At 39.1% G+C, this 23,945-nt stretch overlaps 1 protein-coding gene and 1 long non-coding RNA gene across 2 annotated transcripts; both read left to right on the top strand.

Moving 5' to 3' along the window:
• The first annotated feature begins 216 nt into the window (after nucleotides 1–216).
• Nucleotides 217–2,013, top strand: LOC149972612 (uncharacterized). The gene is made up of 4 exons (XR_016491144.1): nucleotides 217–435; nucleotides 1,004–1,072; nucleotides 1,389–1,551; nucleotides 1,697–2,013. It is a non-coding gene; the product is annotated as an uncharacterized LOC149972612 (long non-coding RNA).
• A 2,144-nt stretch (nucleotides 2,014–4,157) lies between these two features.
• Nucleotides 4,158–21,953, top strand: LOC110502966 (PHD finger protein 10). The gene is made up of 12 exons (XM_021581315.3): nucleotides 4,158–4,562; nucleotides 10,807–10,913; nucleotides 11,224–11,354; nucleotides 11,654–11,737; nucleotides 11,888–12,012; nucleotides 13,700–13,849; nucleotides 14,549–14,658; nucleotides 14,759–14,903; nucleotides 15,068–15,211; nucleotides 19,582–19,690; nucleotides 19,876–20,064; nucleotides 21,708–21,953. The coding sequence occupies exons 1-12, from the start codon at nucleotides 4,494–4,496 to the stop codon at nucleotides 21,824–21,826; spliced, it is 1,482 nt and encodes a 493-aa protein (XP_021436990.1). The 5' UTR covers nucleotides 4,158–4,493; the 3' UTR covers nucleotides 21,827–21,953.
• Nucleotides 21,954–23,945: the final 1,992 nt, after the last annotated feature.

Below are 23,945 nucleotides of genomic sequence, written 5' to 3'. Positions count from 1 at the left end.
AAAAATGATGAAGAAACATCAATTAAGGAAGCATACATCTGCTGAGAAGTACATTACAGCTCACTCCAATCTCAAAAGACAGTGCTTTGACCAGGACAATTGGGTGTTTGCAAAGGATCAACACATTTTACCTGTCTCTCCTTCTGGTGAGCAGCAATACATAATATATACACTGAGTGTACCACCATTATGAACACCTTCCTAATATTGAGTTGCACACCCACCTTTTCCCTCAGACTCAATTATTCAGGGCATTGACTGCACAAGGTGTTCAAAGCGTTCCACAGGGATGCTGGCCCATATTGACTCCAATGTTTCCTACAGTTGTCTCAAGTTGGCTGGATGTCCTTTGGGTGGTGGACCATTCTTGATGCACACGGGAAACTGTTAAGCGTGATAAATCCAGCAGCATTGCAGTTCTTGACACACAAACCGGTGCGCCTGGCACGTACTACCATACCTTGTTCAAAGGCACTTAAATATTTTATCTTGCCCATTCACCCTCTGAATGGCCCACATACACAATCAATGTCTCAATTGTGTCAAGGATTAAAAATCATTCTTTAACCTGTCTCCTCCCCTTCATCTACACTGATTGAAGTGGATTTAACAAGTGACATCAATAAGGGATCATAGATATCACCTGATCAGTATGTCATGGAAAGAGCAGTTCCTAATGTTTTGTAAAATCAGTGTATATGATGATGATGATAATAAAATATATAGTGTATTCCATTTACATATGATAATACCTCACTCATGTTTCAGTACCAGCAGTGGAGGGAGAGATGGGAAGGATGTGCCCATTCTACACCGAGGATACCCACTGGGCACAGACGTCCACGTTGATTCAACATAATTTCATTGAAATGACATGACATGCAAACAACGTTGATTCAACCTGTGTGTGACCAGTGGGTAGACACATCTTCCATGTCTCCCTTGCTCCTGGTGGGCAGCAATATACACTTACCTCATTCTTGTCCACCTTGTTGTGTTATAGATGAAGGATCAGCAAGGTATCCAGAGCCTGGAAACTGATCTTCGGGGGACTGACTTCAAACTTAAACTGGTGAGTTTCATTCCACTTTGTATCTTATGCTCTTTTTGAGGTTTTCAATGGGAGTTTATGAGAATAAAATAATTGTTCAGTTAAGCAAGACAAAAAAAGTATGATTTATGTCCACAAAATATTGTTTATGAAAAGGCGTCTCACTCCCCTGTAAAAAGGTTTCAACTTGATGTAGGATAAAAGCATAATGTTTTGATGCTCAGAATAAGCATATGTGTTTCTTAGAACCATGCATCTCTCACCTGGGGAAAAGCAGTCAGTTGTGGCTTAAAATCGTATGTCAATTGATACATTATTTAAATGTTTTTTCCTTTAGATGAACCATTTGAGCCTAATTAGGGGATGCGACGTGAAAGATGCTGTGTGGCGTTTAATGAGGCGCACAATTTCCAACACGCTGGCAAAAAAAACATGAATTGAAGAGGAGTAAATAGAAAAATCTCTCTTGCATCCCTTTCTACTGAGGGAGGTTTTGATTGGTAAGGATTTCTCATATTTACAAATGTCTCAACGCGACACATAGCTTCCTGCAATGCAATTACCATGGAATTTTACAGTATTCCGTTCTCCCTGTTGCAACTGCCTTTTCACAACTTTGCAACCACTTGTGCTCTTGTTCATTAGCTGCTGTCCGGAAGAATCCGTTAACATATAGAGCGTCTGAAAGCGATGTGGAGTCGGCCATGAAAAAGTGGTTGCAGCTGGCAGCATACCGGGAAGGAGTGTGGTGGCCCCTGTGCCATGATGGACTTGGGAAAGGGGTGTATTTAAGTGATAATGCCCAAGAAGCCGTGGTCTGTAGATTATATACGTCAAGGGCCAGCAAACCGTGCCAATATAACCTCCAACAGCTTGGAGGGCATTATCACTTTTATACAACGGTTACCGACATATTCAAATAATGATTGACTTATTTTCATTAAAAACGTTATTTTGATTAATTGATTCATACTATTTCCTTCCTTCCATAAGATATAGTCCCAACACAAATCTAAGGTGCTTGTTGCCAGCCAAGCAAACTGGTTGTTAGTTCTATGCTTTCTATGCCATGCTATCTAAGCTAAATGGCTATACTAGACAAAATAAAGAGATAACGATGCTCTGACGAAGACACAACCCATTTTTGTTCCCTTGCATGAATTGCGCAAGGGAACAGTGAAAAAGACAGTGATGTGTAAGTTAGAAGTTAATATATTAATGCATAATTCGTATAGCTTATATATTAGTGTCCAGTGCCTTCAGAAAGTATTCAGACCCCTTTAATTAGTCCACATTTTGTTGTTAAAGCCTGAAATCAACATGGATTCAATATATTTTCTCACATCTACACAATACCCCATAATGACAAAGTGAAAACATGTTTTTAGAAATGTTTGCAAATGTATTTATTTACAGAAATATCTAATTTAATTAAATAAGTATTCACACCCCTGAGTCGATACATGTTAGAATCAACTCTGGCAGTGACTACAGCTGTGAGTCTTTCTGGGTAAGTCTCTAAGAGCTTTGCACACCTGGATTGTACAATATTTGCACATTCTTTTAAAAATTCTATGAGCTCTGTCAAGTTGGTTGATTGTTAAATACTACTGCACTGTTGGAGCTAGGAACACAAGCATTTCGCTACACCTGCAATAACATCTGCTAAATAAGCCGATTTGTAAAAACTGTAACTAGGCCACATGAACAGTTAATGACATCTTGGTAAGAGATTCCAGTGTATATTTGGCCTTGTGTTTTAAGTAATAGTCCTGTTGAAAGTTGAATTTGTCTCCCAGTGTGTTGGAAAGCAGACTTAACCAGGTTTTCCTCTGATTTTTCCTGTGCTTAGCGCAATTCCGTTTATTTTTATCCCAAAAAACTCCCTAGTCCTTGCCGATGACAAGCATACCCATAACATCATGCAGCCACCACCATGCTTGAAAATATGGAGTGGTTCTCAGTGATGTGTTGGATTGGCCACAACCATAACGCTTTTGTATTCAGGACAGTTCTTTTCTTTGCCACATTTTTTTTGTAGTTTCAGTTTAGTGCCTCATTGCAAACAGGATGCATGTTTTGGAACATTTTTATTCTGTACAGGCTTCCTTCCTCCTTTTCACTTTGTAGTAACTCCTTTTCACTTTGTACTAACCTAAATGTTAATGTTGTTGAGCCATCCTCAGTTCTCCCACCACAGCCATTAAACTCTGTAATTGTTTTCAAGTCGCCATTGGCCTCACAGTAAAATCCCTGAGCGGTTTCCTTCTTTTCCGGCAACTGAGTTAAGAAGGACGCCTGTATCTTGGTACATCCAAAGTGTAGTTAATATGCTCAGAGATATATTCAATGTCTGCTTTTTTTTTACCCATCTACCAATAGGTGACCTTTGCGAGGCATTGTAAAATCTCCCTTGTCTTTGTGGTTGAGTCTGTGTTAGAAATTCACTGCTCAACGGAGGGGACCTTACAATTATCTGTATGTGTGGGGTACAGAGATGAGGTAGTCAATCAAAAATCACACCTATTGCACACAGTGAGTCCATAGAACTTATGTGACATGTTAAGCACATTTGTACTCCTTTACGTTGACTCTATGACAATTGAGTACTTTTTCTAGCATTGATGAAACAGACCGTTTCTGAAGTAGTTCTAAAATCCCCTATAGGGAAAATGAATGGTGAAAAAACGATTGGAACCATTTAAGTGTTTGACCAAACACACACATGTATACACTCATGCTACACACACATCACAACTGCTGCTACAAGAGTGTTAAGATTGCTAAATACTGCACAATTTAAAAAACACTTACCACCCAATCCCCCTTCCCCAAAACACGTGTTAATATTGGACTATAAATTGTGCCTTCCTGTATTATGCTTAAATGTGTATTATATTCTACTGAGCCATTTACTTTGTTCATATTATTTTTTATTTTTGTTGCATTGTCGAGAAGGAACCTGCAAGTTAAGCATTTCGTTGGAGGTGTGTACCATGTGCATCCTGACTAATAAAACAAAAACACAATTTTAATCAATCAAAACTGTTTAACCAATCACAATTCGCTGATGATGCACCCACTTATTTCGCCACGCCCACTTTCCGCGCATGCCGTGACCCATACTTGGTTGTCATTAGTTACCAAATCACCAAGTCATAATTGTGGATAAACCCCGCTAATTACTACAATTTAATTTCTTAAATTGAAATTTTAAACATAACCTCAACCACACTGCAAACCTTTTGCCGAACCCTTAAATTAAGACCTAAAAGCACGTTTTTATTTTCATGAATTTGTACGATGTAGCCAATGTTGGCAAACACGTATTCCCCATGTTACCGCCACTTGAAGAAGATTTGTTCCTTGTCTCTGTTTCCAGTCGGTAACATTATTATCCTGGTGTGCATCTCTGAAGCTAACAGGACAGTAACCGCTAAACATGGCTACTGTTCTCCCAACCAGACCTTGCGATAGCAATCCTGCAACCCCGGGAGCTCAGTCTGTAAAGGTAAACTTGGCAAAGATATCGGATCAGAAATACCAGTATAACGTTACACATTGCTGGCCACATACATATTGTGTTGAAGACACAATAGGCTAAAGTAGCTAACGTCAGTTACCTGACAACACAACTGTTTAATTCAACCTACTGCCGTTTCGCTAGTTAAAAACAATTGATAGCAATCTAGCTGTTGTGGGTCGATGTGTTCTAACTTTTGTGTCGTCGTTAGTTAACGACTAGACAGTTTACGGTACTAGCTAGCCAGCCATCCATAACATTACCTGCATTTACTTAGCTAGCATAGCATCTAGGTAGGTAACTAACGTTAGCTGTTTAGTAGTGTCAGCGTATCATTGTTTACCGAGGTAAAGACAGTTTCAAGTTGGATATTCGCGCGTTCAAACCTCCAAATAAGTGTCATGATGTTGGAAAAATTGCGCACAACATTGCACTGGAATTATTTACACGATTTGGACATTAATTCGCTTTCCAAAGCAAATACACATGTGGAAATGTGAGCAGCATTCTGTATTCCTAGTTGAATTAGTTAGGGAGCGTAAACTTTTTTTACATTCAAATTGCAATAGCATGTGACCTACTTGACTCAAACAAGTTTCATAATGTCCACTGACTTCCATTCTTTCTATATCGCACACACTCTAGTTTGTCCATTTTCATCTCACATGATTTTACATGAATTTAAAAAACTTAAATGTCAATAGCTCCTTGGTCATGTGACCTACTGACTTCAAACAAGGTGCAGAATGTACACTGACTACCCTTCTATATTGCACACTCTTGTTTGTGTACTGTAAAATCACTCTGTGTAATGTACATTTTTCATAGTTTTAAATATCAATAGCTCCTTGGTCATGTCAATTACACACCTAAGAAGCGTGCAGTGGATATACACCCATATTGCATAACCTCTAGTCATGTATCTTCTATATTGTTTTACATTAATATTAGTTTGACAATTAGGGGGTTCAGTCCAGTGTTGTGTTTACCCTTTTAATATTTATCTACAATAATTTGTAGTTCTAAGTACTTATTTTCCCTGTTTTAATTTTATTTTCCCATAGTATTTAACAGCGGTACACAATAGGAGAGAGACAGATAATATCTCCTTTCATCGTTAATATCAGCCATAAAGGGCAAAGTATGAGATTCATGCTATTCATTGTCCAAAGCAGGGATGAGAGTGAGCTAGTAAGGTAGACTGCAGTGGGTTTGCTGGTCAATACATATACTGAACATGTAACCACAGTAATGGTGGCCAGTATATCAATGAATAAACATTTAATATTGACAAATTACACAGAAATTGTATACATTTTCCTACTTACAAAGCATGTAGAGGTCTGTCATTTATCATAGGTACACTTCAACTGTGAGAGATGGAATCTAAAACAAAAATCCAGAAAATCACATTGTATGATTTTTAAGTAATGAATTAGCATTTTATTGCATGACATAAGTATTTGATCACCTACCAACCAGTAAGAATTCCGGCTCTCACAGACCTGTTAGTTTTTCTTTAAGAACTCCTCCTGTTCTCCACTCATTACCTGTATTAACTGCATCTGTTTGAACTCGTTACCTGTATAAAAGACACCTGTCCACACACTCAATCAAACAGACTCCAACCTCTCCACAATGGCCAAGACCAGAGAGCTGTGTAAGGACATCAGAGATAAAATTGTAGACCTGCACAAGGCTGGGATGGGCCACAGGACAATAAGCAAGCAGCTTGGTGAGAAGGCAACAACTGTTGGCGCAATTATTAGAAAATGGAAGAAGTTCAAGATGACGGTCAATCACCCTCGGTCTGGGGCTCCATGCAAGGTCTCACCTCGTGGGGCATCTATGATCATGAGGAAGGTGATGGATCATCCCAGAACTACACGGCAGGACCTGGTCAATGACCTGAAGAGAGCTGGGACCACAGTCTCAAAGAAAACCATTAGTAATACACTACAACGTCATGGATTAAAATCCTGCAGCGCACGCAAGGTCCCCCTGCTCAAGCCAGCGCATGTCCAGGCCCGTCTGAAGTTTGCCAATGACCATCTGGACGATCCAGATGAGGGATGGGAGATGGTCATGTGGTCTGATGAGACAAAAATAGAGCTTTTTGGTCTAAACTCCACTCGCCGTGTTTGGAGGAAGAAGAAGGATGAGTACAACCCCAAGAACACCATCCCAACCGTGAAGCATGGACATGGAAACATCATTCTTTGGGGATGCTTTTCTGCAAATGGGACAGGACGACTGCACCGTATTGAGGGGAGGATGGATGGGGCCATGTATCGCGAGATCTTGGCCAGCAACCTCCTTCCCTCAGTAAGAGCATTGAAGATGGGTCTAAGGAGTGGCTCCGTAAGAAGCATCTCAAGGTCCTGGAGTGGCCTAGCCAGTCTCCAGACCTGAACCCAATAGAACATCTTTGGAGGGAGCTGAAAGTCCGTATTGCCCAGCGACTGCCCCGAAACCTGAAGGATCTGGAGACGGTCTGTATGGAGGAGTGGGCCAAAATCCCTGCTGCAGTGTGTGCAAACCTGGTCAAAAACTACAGGAAACGTATGATCTCTGTAATTGCAAACAGGTTTCTGTATCAAATATTAAGTTCTGCTTTTCTGATGTATCAAATACTTATGTCATGCAATAAAATGCAAATTAATTACTTAAAAATCATATGGTGTGATTTTCTGGATTTTTGTTTTAGATTCCATCTCTCACAGTTGAAGTGTACCTATGATAAAAATTACAGACCTCCACATGTTTTGTAAGTAGGAAACACTGCCGATTTTACAGGTTATCAAATACTTGTTCTCCCCACTGTATATGCCTTGTTAGGGAGATTAAGTATCATACATAAAGTGTTATGTAGTCAAAGTGTCTTATTGCTGACAATACTGTGTTTACGTGATGACACATCTTCACTATTTACTTAAGTTACAAAAGGGCCATAAATATTCAAGTGTACGTCATCAGAAACATTCAACTCCAATTCCAGTTATCTACATAATGATATTACATGTCCTTAGACTTGGTTAGGTGCACATCTAATGTACTTATATGTTCATCCTTCACACTGTATGACATTTTTTACACTATTTTTAGAATTGTGATAAAAAAAAATGCTTATTGTCATGTTATGACTACTAATTATTACCTCACCCACAAGCATGTGTGGGGCTGCAGAGTTTTAAACTGAAATGGAGAAGGAGAGAGGACTTTGTCTGTAGACCTCACAACAGCAACCACCACCTCGCAATTGTTTCTTCGCCACAGCGCTGTGACCAGTTTAATGGACAATATGACAACTGTCACAGTACCATGCATCTGTATGCCAACGACAAAGGACAGTTATACTGGGACGGCAGCGTAGCCTAGTGGTTAGAGTAGTGGTAACCGAAAGGTTGCAAATTCAAATCCCCGAGCTGACAATGTACAAATCTGTCGTTCTGCCCCTGAACAAGGCAGTTAACCCACTGTTCCTAGGCCGTCATTGAAAATAAGAATATGTTCATAACTGACTTGCCTAGTTAAATAAAGGTCAAATACAATAAATAAAAAATACATATTTCCAAAAACATGACAATAACTATTACAAACAGCAAGTATTGCATGGAGTGCATAAGGATGACCAGTGTACAAGCAAACACAACACTATTTTCTATTTTAGAGGCAATTGAGTCCGGTACATCTGGACCAGAACCAGGTTATTCTCCAGTGCTGTGACCCTCATCAAAAGAAAAGTCCTGAAATAGTGATGACTCTACTGTCAGTACAACAGCATCCCCCTCTACTGTCCAGATCCCACAGCTGATTTAACATTTAACATTGCACTGAGCTGTAGTATTTCTTTATTAACATACAGCTGGGAAAGTGTTTTTCAGCTCCCATTAAGATTTTTATGCTGCATAGTCAAAATAAGCAGAACTCGTTAGTAGTATACGTTTTTGTACCACTTGAAATGACTTACCAGAGTCACACAAAAAACGTTGTCTTTGATATTTCAACAAAGTAAGGACAAAAACGCTTTTAGACCGACAAGCTAAGAAGGCTATGGATATGGGAATCTCAGTTGTCATGGATCTTGGGGCGTCTACAGCTAGTGGGCTCTCATGGTTCTTGGAGTGTAGACAAATGGTAGAAGGTGAGAGGGTGTTATGAAATGGGAGTGGGGTGGCGTGGTGCTTATAACATAATGATACCTGACTGGAGCTAGACTGAAAAGGCATCAATACTGTCCACAAGGCATCAATACTGTACACTCAGCAGGACCTGAGAAAGCAAGAAACTGGAGACAACATTTTATACCCGACCATAAGACTTACTAAAATGATAACGTTGACTCTGAATTTCAACCGTTACACAGTCATCGACAATCCTATTGAAGCTTGAGGACTGTTAGAAAGGAGTCTAGGGACCATCAAATATCCTGCGTTGTGAGATTGTAATGTCCTGGAAGGGTTTGAGCGTACAAGGGGGTCTATCAGTCAGATACTATTTTTCTCCATATTACTTCTGAGTGTGGGTCTCAGGCTTACAGATTTAAGTCTAATAGCATGAGATGAAAGTAGACGAACATCAAAGTGTGCGATTTATGAAGGCATAGTCAGTGGACATTCTGAACCTTTTTTGAGATCATTAGGTCACATGACCATGGAGCTATTGAAATTTTACATTTGGAAAAATTCATGTAAAAACGTGTAAAATGAAAATCAACAAAGTAAAGGGTGTGCAATATGTAGGCCGATATGTAGGCCCACTGAGTGGACACTGAACCTTGTTTGAAGTCAGTAGGTCACATGACCAAGAAGCTATTGAAATTCAAAAATATAAATAAATAATTTAAAATAGTGCGAGACGTAAATCACATTGTGTGTGCAACGTGTGTCTATGCCATCGGGTTAGCTACAACCAGTTTTGAAAGGTGGTAAAAGAGCTATTGAAATTTTAAAAATGTGATTTGTCACTATGTTGACGGTCCCTACCTGCTGTTGGTGGACGTAAGGAGGCGAATATCCGTCAAATATCCAACCTGAAACTGTCTTTACCTCTGCTCATTGTTTTTGTTTACATTGTGCATGTGTCATTAGACCACAGTCCAAATCCAATGCTCTCTGTTTTGCCTCTAGGAATGCCTACATCAGATTGTGATAACAATTATTGGTATACTGTCTGAAACAAAACACAGCAAAAACTTGAAGTGTCCTTTATTTTTTATTTAATTAGACAAGTCAGTTAACAACAAATGATTACTTACAATGACGACCTACCAAAAAGCAAAAGTCCTCCCGTGCTGACGGGGACTGGTATTAAAATTATAGGACAAAACACACATCACGACAAGAGCCACCACAACATAGAGACCTAAGACAACTTAGCATGGCAGCAGCACGAAACATTATTGGGCACAGACAACAGCAAGGGCAAGAAGGTAGAGAGAACAAGCCACAACTGTCAGTAAGAGTGTCCATGATTTGAGTCTTTGAATGAAGAGATGGAGATAAAACAGTCCTGTTTGAGTGTTTTTTGCAGTTAACGTTAGCTGTAGCGAACTGAAAATAGGAGAGACCCAGGGATGGGGTTACAATGCAGAATGTTTAATACAAGTACATTCTAATTTACTCTTCCTGTGCTGTTGGTACTTAATTTGGTCGAAATTAGAGACAAAATATCCGCAGGAAAGTGTTATTTACCCAACTTTGTGCCAAGGTACATAAGAAAAACCATGTAAACACCTCCAATACTTCGGTTAGTATGCATTTGTCGCGTGCATGTACTTCCATCTTGTGCACGTGCGATGTGTCATGAGCAAACAAATCTTGTTTGCCACAAACTCGCGTCTTGAATTAGTTTAATAATGATTTCCTGTGGGTATTTTGTCTTACATTTTGACCAGCTGATGGACCAATCCCATGGACAATCGGCAGAGTAAGTTCAAATATAATTTTATTCATCATTTGTGACAGACAAGCGATGTTTAGTGATTTCTATGTATATGTGCATGCCTTTTGCTGTACACAGTGGAAGGCAATCGGGCTACCTCTAGGCCAGCTTTATCGAATGAGAGGGGGGAATGGTGCTTGCTGTATCGACACAACAGAGGAAATTAACTCACCCCTTGAGATCTGAAAACATCCCAAAAACATTATTTTTGGAGAAAACTATTAACTTTAACAAGTAGTAATAGTTCAGGTGTTTTGTGTAATTCTAACTGTATTGGCTATCATTTTAGGATGACATCGAGGAAGTGTCCAATGATGGCAGTCAAGCTCCAAAAAGACAGCGCATGGGTTCAGGTGACAGTTCCAGAAGTTGCGACACCTCCAGTCAGGAACTTGGGTATGTGGTCAGTTTCTATCTGAAGGCGTAGTTAGAAATATTTTCACCACTACTTCCTAATAGACCATGTCCAATCCCCATTACAAACACTTTGGCTGCTTTTACACAGGCAGTGCAATTCTGATATTTTTTCCACTAATTGGCCTTTTGACAAATCAGATAATTTCAATTTCTGCTTGGTCAAAAATATCATAATTGGGCTGCCTGTCTAAAAACAGCCTACGTGTCCAATAACATTGAGTCCGTCTTGCAAACAGGCTTTAATACTTCTACCCTGCTCTTAACTTTTCAGTCATATGTGTTTCCCCAGGCCCACATACTTCTCAGCAGAAAATCTGACCGAGTACAGGTGGCCGTCAGACGGTAGTGGGGAGTACTATATGTTACAAGAACAAGTCAGTGAATATCTGGGAGTCACTTCATTCAAGCGAAAATATCCAGGTAATGTGACTAAATGTTCGGCTTGTATGGTGTAGTAGGATCATTGCGTGTCAATTTGATTATTAGGCTAGTAGTCTTGTTATTAGGCTAGTAGTCTTGTTATTAGGCTAGTAGTCTTGTTATAGCCTATCTGTAGATCATACTGGTCAATCTCTGACTAACCATGCCTTATCTCAATGGAAATAAGCCTCCAGGTTTGATTGTTTTTATCCTCAATCATTAATGTTGTCTCTGGCTGGAGCAGTCTACTACTTTTAATTACCTAATCAATTCAATCAATCAATACATTCTTATTTTAGATTTGGAAAGGAGAGACCTCTCCCACAAGGAGAAGCTATATCTGAGGGAGCAAAATGTCATCACAGAGACACAGTGCACCTTGGGTGAGAAGTGAAAAACATGGAATTGTTGCGTAATCAGGAAGAGCTTAGAGTTCAGCATAAACCACCAGGGCCTCAAGCCTCCCCAAGAGTTGTTTTGGGGAATTGGGCTACTCGTGGATACAATAATTAATTGTGAATATTTTTTTCCAGGCTTGACTGCTTTACGAAGTGATGAAGTTATTGATTTGATGATCAAGGAGTACCCAGGAAAACATGCTGAGTATTCTGTAATCCTCCAAGAGAGGGAGCGCCAGAGGATAACAGAAGAGTACTCTGTAAGCACTCTGTTCAGAGAGTATCACTATGTTAGTACTCTGTTCAGAGTACCACTAATTTTAGTACTCAAGGTAGTATGCTCAGCAACATTGACATATTAATTGATGCAAAGTTAGCTTTGTGTTTGCAGATTTCTATATCTTGTTACAGAAGTCTTGGACTTGAGTTCCCCGAATATTTTATATATAAATAATATTTGTGCAACTCAAGCCATGACTTCTGTGTATGTGTGTGTATTTTTATATATTTGGGGAACTCGAGTCCAATTGTATTTTTTATTTTTTTGTATACTTTTGGGGTCACTTAGAAATATCCTTGTTTTTTTATTTTTTTCGTCCATTAAAATAACATAAAATGTATCAGAAATAGTGTAGACATTGTTCATGTTGTAAATGGATATTGTAGCTGGAAAAGGCTGCTTTTTATTTTTATAGAATATCTACATAGGCCCATTATCAGCAACCATCAGTCCTGTGTTCCAAAGGCACGTTGTGTTAGCTAATCCAAGTTTATCATTTTAAAAGGCTAATTGATCATTAGAAAACACTTTTGCAATTATGTTAGCACAGCTGAAGACTGTTGTCCTGATTTAAAGAAACAATAAAACTGGCTTTCTTTACACTAGTTGAGTATCTGCAGCATCAGCATTTGTGGGTTCCATTACAGGCTTAAAATGGCCAGAATCCAATAACTTTCTTCTGAAACTCGTCAGTTTATTCTTGTTCTGAGAAATGAAGGCTATTCCATGTGAGAAATTGCCAAGAAACTGAAGATCTCGTACAACGCTGTGTACTACTCCCTTCACAGAACAGCGCAAACAGGCTCTAACCAGAATAGAAAGAGGAGTGGGAGGCCCCGGTGCACAACTGAGCAAGCGGACAAGTACATTAGAGTGTCTAGTTTGAGAAACAGACTCCTCACAAGTCCTCAACTGGCAGCTACATTAAATAGTACCCACAAAACACCAATCTCAACGTCAACAGTGAAGAGGCGACTCTGGGATGCTGGCCTTCTAGGCAGAGTTGCAAAGAAAAAGCCAAATCTCAGACTGGCCAATAAAAATAAAAGATTAAGATGGGCAAAAGAACACAGACACTGGACAGAGGAACTCTGCCTCGAAGGCCAGCGTCCCGGAGTCGCCTCTACACTTGATGTTGAGACTGGTGTTTTGCGGGTAATATTTAACGAAGCTGCCAGGAGTGATGGTTGCTGATAATGGGCCAGTAGATATTCTGTTTAAAAAAACAGCCGTTTCCAGCTACAATAGTCATTTACAACATTGTCAATGTCTACACTGTATTTCTGATCAATTTTCGTTTTCATTATTAACAAAACGTTCTTTAAAAAGACCCACATAAAGGTTAGCATAGCTCAGCGCGAATGTGGAGCCCATCGATGTTCCATTCGTTTGGAGGTAATATTCATCATCAAACCTGAAATAGCTGTAGGTCAAAACATATTCAGCCAGCTATAGAATAAAGTTTGTTGGTGGATATTCGTTAGTATCTCGGTCTCCCAAATAGTGAGTTAGGCTGCCAGCCCCCCCACACGGGGAATGCTGGTATATAGACTCTCAACATCTAATGTGACCAAGGACAACTCCTGAACTGTATTTTCATTTAAAGTTGACATGGTTATTCAATATGTTGTTGGTAAGTTTTTATTCTATTTTTTTTTATTTCCTAGAAAATGCAGCAACAAAGGCCTCCGAAGGTTGAAGCCAGTAAAGTGCCAGAGTACATACAGAAAGCTGCCAAGAAAGCTGCTGAGTTCAACAGTAACTTCAACAGGGAAAGGATGGAAGAGAGAAGGGCCTATTTTGACCTTCAGACACACGTACGTTAATTCCACAAATAAAGACATATAGCTCCATTAGTCTTTTGTGTTTATAAGAACTCCCTTGCCATGTTTGAGTAGATCCACCGAGTGTACAAGGCATTAGGAACACTTGTTCTTTCCTGGACATAGACTAACCAGGTGAAAGCTATAATCCCTTATTGTTGTCACTTGTTAAATCCACTTCAGTCAGTGCAGATGAAGGGGAGAAGACATGTTGAAGAAGGATTTTTAAGCCTTGACACAATTGAGACATGGATTGTGTATGTGTGCCATTCAGAGGGTGAATAGACTAGACAAAATATTAAAGTGCCTTTGAATGGGGTATGGTAGCAGGTACCAGGCACACTGGTTTGTGTCAACTGCAATGCTGCTGGATTTTTCACACTCAGCAGTTTCCCATGTGTATCAAGAATGGTCCACCACCCAAAGGACATCCTGCCAACTTGACCCAACTGCGGGAATCATTGGAGTCAACATGGGCCGGCATCCCTGTGGAACATTTGACAGTTTGTGGAGTCCATGCCCCGACAAATTGAGACTGTTCTGAGGGGAAAAGGGGGTGTAAACTCAATATTAGGAAGGTGTTCCTAATGTTTTGTACACTCAGTGTGTATCGGTACATTCATTAACTGTATTATGTATGTGGAGTTGAACTTGCAATTGAAGGAGTAAAAGTTTCAACTAACTTTCTAACAGATTATCCAAGTACCCCAAGGGAGGTATAAAGTCCTTCCTCCAGAGAGAACCAAGACTGGACCCTATCCAGTGGCCCTCATCCCTGGGCAGTTCCAGGACTACTACAAAAGGTAAGGTTCACTAACCAAAAAACTAGTCTCATGAATGCAGGTCCGGACCTCTAAAGATATTTGACTAGCTGATAAATTGATGTTCCTGTGTTTGATACAGGTACTCTCCCAACGAGCTGCGCTACTTGCCCCTGAACACAGCCCTGTTCGAGCCCCCCCTGGACCCTGAGCTGCCTGCCCTGGACAGTGATGGGGACTCGGACCATGCAGATGACAACAAGGGAGAAGAGGGCAAGAAAAATTCAGTAAGGAACTGGATCCTTGAACTGGTTTTACACAATTCACTTGATTTCAGAGCTAGAGATGTGAAGACAAGTTGTATTGTATTACCAGTAAATGCCTGTAAGTTGATTCAATGTAAGCTCTTTTGCAGCTTGCTTGAAAAGTAAGAACTGAATTGTGTCTACAGGACAGCTCATCTGGAAACACCTCAGATGGGGACAGTCAGGACAGTGGAGTGCAGTCAAAGGGCAAGGCCAAGGACAGGACTGCCACCCCGGCTAAAGATGCCACCCCACGCCCCAACCAACACAAATCTGTCCCTGGGTACAAGGTAGAAGAAAAAAGCCCCTGACTTTCTCCAACAGCACTTCTCTTCTCTTTCCCCTTCTCTTCTACCCCTTCCAGATTATTCAGCACTTTCAATAGAGAGACTCTCCTTTGTTTTCTGGCCCTGTCACTTCTCTCACACACATACTCCACCAGGTGGCAATAGTTCTTATTTGGGGCAACACTCAAGTCTGCCTTCCCTCTTTCACTTGGTCCAGTTTGCTACTGATGGTTCCAGATCAACCGTATGGTTAAAATACTGATGGTTCCATGTCAACCGTATGGTTAAAATAGTGATGGTTCCAGATCAACCATATGGTTAAAATAGTGATGGTTCCAGATTAACCATATGGTTAAAATAGTGATGGTTCCAGATCAACCAAATGGTTAAAATAGTGATGGTTCCAGATCAACCATATGGTTAAAATAGTGATGGTTCCAGATCAACCATATGGTTAAAATACTGATGGTTCCATGTCAACCGTATGGTTAAAACCAATGATTTATATACAGTATATACACTAGATGACTTAACATAAAAAAGTATAAAAACATTGTCCTTAAAGGTAGAATCCTTAATTGAAACAATAAAAAAAGCATACACCTTGTCTCTGTTTTGGTAAAAATCTGAGGGATGGGCCTGGAGAAATGTAACCACTCTCAAATTCATAGACAGAACTATGGATGCAAGGACTGACCATCCATTATACCAAATGTATAGTTTTAACCATTTTGAGGCTATACAGTGTTCAAATCAAATTGTATTGGTCACATACACATATTTAGCAGATGTTATTGCAGGAGTAGCGAAATGCTTGTGTTCCTAACTCCAACAATGCAGTAATATCTAACAATACACACATCTAAAAGTAAAATAATGGAATGAAGAAATATATAAATATTACGACAAGCAATGTCGGAGTGGCTTTGACTAAAATACAGTAGGATAGAATACTGTATGTAAACATTATTAAAGTGACCAGGGATTACATGTCTATGTTTATAGGGCAGGATCCTTTAAGGTGCAGGATTGAGTAACCGGGTGATACCCGGCTAGTGATGGCTTTTTAACTGTCTGATGGCCTTGAGATTGAAGCTGTTTTTCAGTATCTTGGTCACAGTTACTTTGTTTACAATTTAATTTGTTTAAATTGTCAATTGTAAATTGGAGTAAAACAAGCTTATATTTTGGGTATTGATGGTGTACAACAGTTGAACTAAACTATGAGGCATTTATAAATGATATTCTTCAAAAGTCAATGGGTATAGATAATTAATTGAAATTCCAAAATGTATGTATCTACTAAGGATTCTAGCTTTAAGGTATTATTATTTTGCGAAAGTACTGTTACTGTCCCTGCTACTACAACAACAACAACATATTTACATGTAATTCTGTACTTAACATTTTAATTGAAATACTGTGGAATTCCTATGGAAGACTGCTTCTTCTGGGCCGTGCCAATATGGTTGGTGACATCAAAGCCTCTCATTGGCCAAAACATAGCATCAGCAATCCAGGGTTTATATACATCAGTGGTTGAAACTGATGGTTCTATATCAGACGTTATAAGCAATAACATTTTGGAGTAGTTCTGTCACATCTGGAACTTTTTCTTCACAGCACTTTCGATTGGTCCTGAAGACTTGTACATTTTTCACTGTATTCTTTGAACGTCTTAATATACCTCTTTTCTGTCTACTTGGCAACAGACTAATTAAAGGGATAGTTCACCCAAATTACAAGATGACATTGGTTTCCTTACCCTGTAAGGAGTATATGGACAAGGTATGACAGCGATCCATGCTTTGGTTTTGTTTCCATGGCATTGTTTCCACATTTTAACATTTGTGGCACAAATCCATTTAAAGTCATGGGACCAATTTTTATTAGCCCTTTCATGTTCAAATAATTTATAAGTGACTTCATGGAACTTTACAATACATTTCTGATGATTTGGGCGTGATGTGTGAAAAATGCTAATATCAGTCCCATGACTTGAAGCGGCTTTGTGTCACAAATGCTAAAACATTAGCATTTGGAAACGGTTCCTTTGGAAACGAAACCAAAGCATGGATTGTTGTCATACCCTGTCCATAGACTGTTTACAGGGTAAGGAAACCAATATATCATTTGGATGAACTATCCCTTTGAGACATGTGAGCAGATATATTTGGCTGTTAGATGAATTGTTTTTAAACCACACAGTATTTCTTGTTATGATAGACTTTATAAGATGCATCCATTTTATTTAGTAGTAGCACTTCAACTACAGTATTACTTGAGTGTTTTGAACGTTTTATAATTCAAGTTGTCAGTACTTTTAATGCAGTATTCTGCAGTTGTTCGAAATAACCTTACATACTGTTCTTTGTTTGAGACTGGAGAACACAATGTTACTGTGCCAGAGGCCTGTTAATACACTTTCTATATGTTGGCTTTTAAAAAAAAAAAAAAAAACTTTTGATTGCCTCTGAAAGTTATTGTTGTGTTCAGGTAGGAGTATGGCTTTTCTGGGATCAACATGATCTACCTTCTGGCAATTTACTCTCTGTCTTACTGCAAGGCAACATGGGAGATTAATAAAAGTTAGTTTGCTAAGAATGACAGCAAGAGCAGTAACGCCAAATGTAGCATGACTGGTATTACTACACTACATCCGGATTTGGTCATTGATTGCTGTGGAGTGGTCATAACTTTCCACAGGGATTGATTTGATTTAATTTTCCAATCAGCATGTTTCCAAAGGGAATTTGAATAATTTATTTTGAGTGTAAACCAAACTTTAGAAGTTGAAACATTTATTGTTAGTATGTAATGCATACAAATAAACTATATATATTAGATGTGGAATTTATCACTAACTTTCTAATCGGCGCTCATTGAATTTAAGGCTAAAGTCAATACAGTACTTGCAGAATAATTACCTAGCTATAGATAACATGGCCTTAAAGTTGACTTTATTATAATTGTAATACAAGTTAGAGTTCAGGAGCTGTACAAAAAAAATATTTATTTTCATAATGATAATGATATATCCTTAGTTGGCACTACACTGCAGGGGTAGCCATCTGAAGTCTAACACAAAATATGTATTTATTTTCATACTGATAATGATATGAATATCCTTAGTTGGCCCTACACTGCAGGGGTAGCCATCTGAAGCCTAACACAAAATTATATATTTATTTTCATACTGATAATGATATGAATATCCTTAGTTGGCACAACACTGCAGGGGTAGCCATCTGAAGCCTAACACAAAATATGTAGCCTTTCTTCTTGTTTTGCACCAGTCAAAGGAAACATTTCAGGATGGCAACACATCCTGTTGCCTGATGTGACATTTTGAAAAGTGATTATATTTCCACAAACACATAGAAACCTACTTCATCCCTCATGGGCTATATCCTCCTAACTGATTGCACACTTGTCATTCCCAATATTTGTGCAGACTGTCTGCCTAAGTAGGTACAGTTTGTGTTAAATTTGTTCCTGACTTGTACACTTCTCTCTCTTAGAATGTAATGTCTTACATGCTTGATTTGAGTGTAATGGCAAAGGTGTCATACCTTCCTTTGGATAAATATTTATCCAAGTTTAGCTGGCACCCCTCTTTCTGTGGAGAAGGTAGCTGTCCTTTTATTAACTCAACTGTGTGTCTCGAACCTCCGGTTCACCCTCCCACAGGTTTCGTTGTTTGTTTTAGAAAGGCTTTTACTGCTCTTATCTAATCTAATACTTTTTATGTAGGAAAACCTTTGATGTCAGTCTTTAGACACAGTTCACCATTGAAATAAAGATTTCAAAACAAATAGAATGTACAGAGATGTTTTGATTGTTTTCGCAGCACAGAGACAGTAATGAGGTCATGTAATGAAATACCTGCAGGAAAGAGTTTTCCTCCCATCAGAAATCACTTTGGCTAGCTACCTTTTTATAAATGTGGGACCACAATGTGTGGAAACAGCTCGGCATCTACCGGAGGGACATTCAACTGTTTAACCTGTTATGAGCAGCTGTGGGGGACACCATGGGACATCCAAATGGATCTTAAATCAACTTGACCTCTTGGTGTTTGCCTTTGGAGATTTTGAGATCTGAGAATCATAGACTCCCAGTCCCCATGACTAGAAAGGGTTTGTGGGAGGTTCTTAAAAATGACAAGGATTTTCCTAGTCATTCTTGTTTTGGGTTGTGAAGTAAGAATCAGCTAACAAGATTGGATCTATTGTGAGTAAATTCATGTATACCTCCTGTCAGGCCTTTTTAGGATTTAACACCTTGTACAATGTGTGTTGCCCAGAAGCCCTGTGTCACATGGTGCACTAGGCCTGGTTGCTAAACATGATAGCATTGTTCTGTCCTTGCAGCCTAAGGTCATGCCCAATGCTATTTGTGGCATTTGCCAGAAGCGTAAGGAGTCCAACAAGGAAGGAAAGCCAGAAGCTCTCATTCACTGCACACAGTGCAAGAACAGTGGTAAGTGGAACTGCTTGTTTTTTAATTAAAACTGACAAATTGCACAGGCTTGTTCATAATGACTGTAAAGCCTCTAAGATATGAGCAACATAACTTAATCTGAATTGTTGGGATCACAAATTGGAATTATACAGTGTTTTGGAGAAGTGCTGTGGTGTGAGCGTTTGTGTGTGTGTCCGTCCCAGCTCACCCATCGTGCCTGGACATGGGTGAGGAGCTGGTGGGTCTGATTAAGACGTACCCGTGGCAGTGCATGGAGTGTAAGACGTGCACGGTGTGTAAGCATCCCCACCATGAGGAGGAGATGATGTTCTGTGACAAGTGTGACCGGGGCTTCCACTCCTTCTGCGTGGGCCTGGACTCCATCCCTCTAGGTGAGCTCGCTCTCTGGGTCTGTTCAAATATTTTAAGGATCCTTCTTTCCTTGGTGAAACCTTTGTGATGGAATCGTTGCTTACACCTATCAACATGTATTAGATCAGTGATTACTTGAAAGATGGAAGGGGGAGGGTATAAAAAAAGAGAATCTCTGTCTTGCTGTTGCACTCTGTCTTTCTCTCTCATTGTAGCTTATGTTGTCTTTTATGGAGTTCTGTCTGGGGTGATTTGAATTTCTGGTTTTATGTGAAAATAACATTAATTTGCATAGCCATCTGAACTTGGTGAATAATGCTAAATTAGAAATTTGTTTTTAGAGTTTTCCAAGACTGGCATTAAAGTTATTTTTTTTGTGTAGTCATGAAGGGTTGGGTGTGTTACCTCAACTTGCTATAATTAGTGTTGCTGCAAATTAAACATCAGAAAGTTAATGTTCGGAATCTGGTCTAAATGCTGTAGAAGTGTTGAAATTAAACATCAGAAAGTTAATGTTCAGAATCTGGTCTAAATGCTGTAGAAGTGTTGAAATCAAATGTCAGAAAGTTAATGTTCGGAATCTGGTCTAAATGCTGTAGAAGTGTTGAAATTAAACATCAGAAAGTTAATGTTCAGAATCTGGTCTAAATGCTGTAGAAGTGTTGAAATCAAATGTCAGAAAGTTAATGTTCGGAATCTGGTCTAAATGCTGTAGAAGTGTTGAAATCAAATGTCAGAAAGTTAATGTTCGGAATCTGGTCTAAATGCTGTAGAAGTGTTGAAATCAAATGTCAGAAAGTTAATGTTCGGAATCTGGTCTAAATGCTGTAGAAGTGTTGAAATTAAACATCAGAAAGTTAATGTTCGGAATCTGGTCTAAATGCTGTAGAAGTGTTGAAATCAAATGTCAGAAAGTTAATGTTCAGAATCTGGTCTAAATGCTGTAGAAGTGTTGAAATTAAACATCAGAAAGTTAATGTTCAGAATCTGGTCTAAATGCTGTAGAAGTGTTGAAATCAAATGTCAGAAAGTTAATGTTCGGAATCTGGTCTAAATGCTGTAGAAGTGTTGAAATCAAATGTCAGAAAGTTAATGTTCGGAATCTGGTCTAAATGCTGTAGAAGTGTTGAAATCAAATGTCAGAAAGTTAATGTTCGGAATCTGGTCTAAATGCTGTAGAAGTGTTGAAATTAAACATCAGAAAGTTAATGTTCAGAATCTGGTCTAAATGCTGTAGAAGTGTTGAAATGAAACATCAGAAAGTTAATGTTCGGAATCTGGTCTAAATGCTGTAGAAGTGTTGAAATTAAACATCAGAAAGTTAATGTTCGGAATCTGGTCTAAATGCTGTAGAAGTGTTGAAATTAAACATCAGAAAGTTAATGTTCGGAATCTGGTCTAAATGCTGTAGAAGTGTTGAAATTAAACATCAGAAAGTTAATGTTCAGAATCTGGTCTAAATGCTGTAGAAGTGTTGAAATTAAACATCAGAAAGTTAATGTTCGGAATCTGGTCTAAATGCTGTAGAAGTGTTGAAATCAAATGTCAGAAAGTGCTGGTCTAAAATGCCTTTTAGTCTGATGGATCCCACAATGTAGTCTGCTTTCTAGCCTTTGGGTTGATGTTACGTATTACAGCTGGTCCACATGGTTTTTCTCCTCAGGTTGCTGGGTTTGTGAGTGTTGCAACAAGGAGTCCTCAACCCCCAAGAAGAAAAGAGGAAGAAAGAAACAACTCAAGTCTAAATCTGCACATAAAAAGAATGTGATCAAACTGTTTTGATACTTTTTGTACTTTAGATTGTGTTAAGATTAAGTTTTGTAATCCTGTGTATATCTATGGATTTGCTTTGTCTTAACTATATTTGAAATGTTATTGCCACTGAAGTAAAGGATTTTTTGCCAGTAAATGATATAACCCATGCCTGCCCTGAAGTTGTATTAAAACACAGATGATGTCCCTAAAATGCCCTTCCTACCATTGTGCCCCAATAACTTCTCAAAGTAGTGCCACCTAATACTGCCTATTCATCTCTGATAAATTACAATAGAACTCTAAATCAACCACATGTTGTTGTTGTGACATGTCTAAGAACACAGTCAATACATCCACACATACAGCAGGCACCACAATAGCTGCTCATGCGTAAGGACTGGCTTAAGTGTGACCAATTAGTCACTTGGAGAGGTGGCCTTGTGAAGCAGCTCTGTTCAGGTGAGAGCCAAAGAGATCAGTTTGCCTCTTATGGTCCCTTTGGGCCCTGGTGTGAAGTCTTATAGCAGCTGCCACGTGGCGAACAGGTAGACCACACTAAGAGAGAGACATACGCAGCTCCCCGTCATCTGATAGGTGAGAGTGTGGAGTCCAATAGGCAGTTGGAAGCAGCAGCAAGACACTAACGATATGCGTGTGAACGCTTGCCACATGGCATAGAAAGGTCAGTGTTCCACTGAACAACCTCTTATTTAATTTTTTTAGGAGCCCATTCAGTTAACATATCAACATTCAACAACTGAAGCCTGGCTTGGTCTGTTGTGAACTTGTATAAATTGCCCTCTTATTTGCAATGTATATGAGCCAACAGTTGAAATTAGATACTTTCTATTTGAGGTCTACCGATTATGATTTTTCAACGCAGATATCTATTTATTGGAGGACCAAAAAAAGCCGATACCGATTAATTGACAGATTTTTTTTCTATATTTTTTTTTTATAAAAAAAATTGTAATAATGACAATTACAACAATACTGAATGAACACTTATTTTAACTTACTATAATACATCAATAAAATCAATTTAGCCTCAAATAAAATGATACATGTTCAATTTGGTTTAAATAATGCAAAAACAAAGTGTTGGAGAAGAAAGTAAAAGTGCAATATGTGCCATATAAAAAAAGCTAATATTTAAGTTCCTTGCTCAGAACATGAGAACATATGAAAGCTGGTGGTTCCTTTTAATAACAGGAGTCTTCAATATTCCCAGTTAAGAAGTTTTAGGTTGTAGTTATTATAGGAATTATAGGACAATTTCTCTCTATACCATTTGTATTCCCCTATACCTTTGACTATTGGATGTTCTTAAAGGCACTTTACTATTGCCAGTGTAACAGTATAGCTTCCGTCCCTCTCCTCGCCCCTACCTGGGCTTGAACCAGGAACACATCGACAACAGCCACCTTCAAAGCAGCGTTAACCATCGCTCCACAAAAGCCGCGGCCCTTGCAGAGCAAGGGGAACAACCACTCCAAGTCTCAGAGCAAATGACGTTTGAAACGCTATTAGCGCCCACCCTGCTAACTAGCTAGCCATTTCACATCGGTTACACCAGCCTAATCTCGGGAGTTGATAGGCTTGAAGTCATAAACAGCTCAATGCTTGAAGCACAGCGACGAGCTGCTGGCAAAACGCATGAAAGTGCTGTTTTGAATGAATGCTTACAAGCCTGCTGGTGCCTACCATCGCTCAGTCAGACTGCTCTATCAAATCATAGACTTAATTATAACATAATAACATGCAGAAATACGAGCCGTAGGTCATTAATTTGGTCGAATCCGGAAACTATCATCTCGAAAGCAAAACGTTTATTCTTTCAGTGAAATACGGAACCGTTCCGTATTTTATCTAACCAGTGGCATCCATAAGTCTAAATATTCCTGTTACATTGCACAACCTTCAATGTTATGTCATAATTATGTAAAATTCTGGCAAATTAGTTCGCAACGAGCCAGGCGGCCCAAACTGTTGCATATACCCTGACTCTGCGTGCAATGAACGCAAGAGAAGTTACACAATTTCACCTGCTTAATATTGCCTGCAAACCTGGATTTCTTTTAGCAAAATATGCAGTTTTAAAAATATATACTTCTGTGTATTGATTTTAAGAAAGGCATTGATGTTT

This window comes from Oncorhynchus mykiss, chromosome 23 (assembly GCF_057628025.1).
Source record: "Oncorhynchus mykiss isolate SJ-2025 chromosome 23, ASM5762802v1, whole genome shotgun sequence".
Taxonomy (NCBI): domain Eukaryota; kingdom Metazoa; phylum Chordata; class Actinopteri; order Salmoniformes; family Salmonidae; genus Oncorhynchus; species Oncorhynchus mykiss.
The sequence above is the reverse complement of the archived record's forward strand: the minus strand, read 5'-3'. Positions and strand labels throughout refer to the sequence as shown.

Coding starts and splice junctions, on each gene's coding strand:
- LOC110502966 (XM_021581315.3), top strand. CDS start 4,494: ATGGCTACTGTTCTCCCAACCAGACCTTGCGATAGCAATCCTGCAACC. Junction 14,659..14,758: donor TTCCAGGACTACTACAAAAG/GTAAGGTTCACT, acceptor TGTTTGATACAG/GTACTCTCCCAACGAGCTGC. Junction 15,212..19,581: donor AATCTGTCCCTGGGTACAAG/GTAGAAGAAAAA, acceptor CTGTCCTTGCAG/CCTAAGGTCATGCCCAATGC.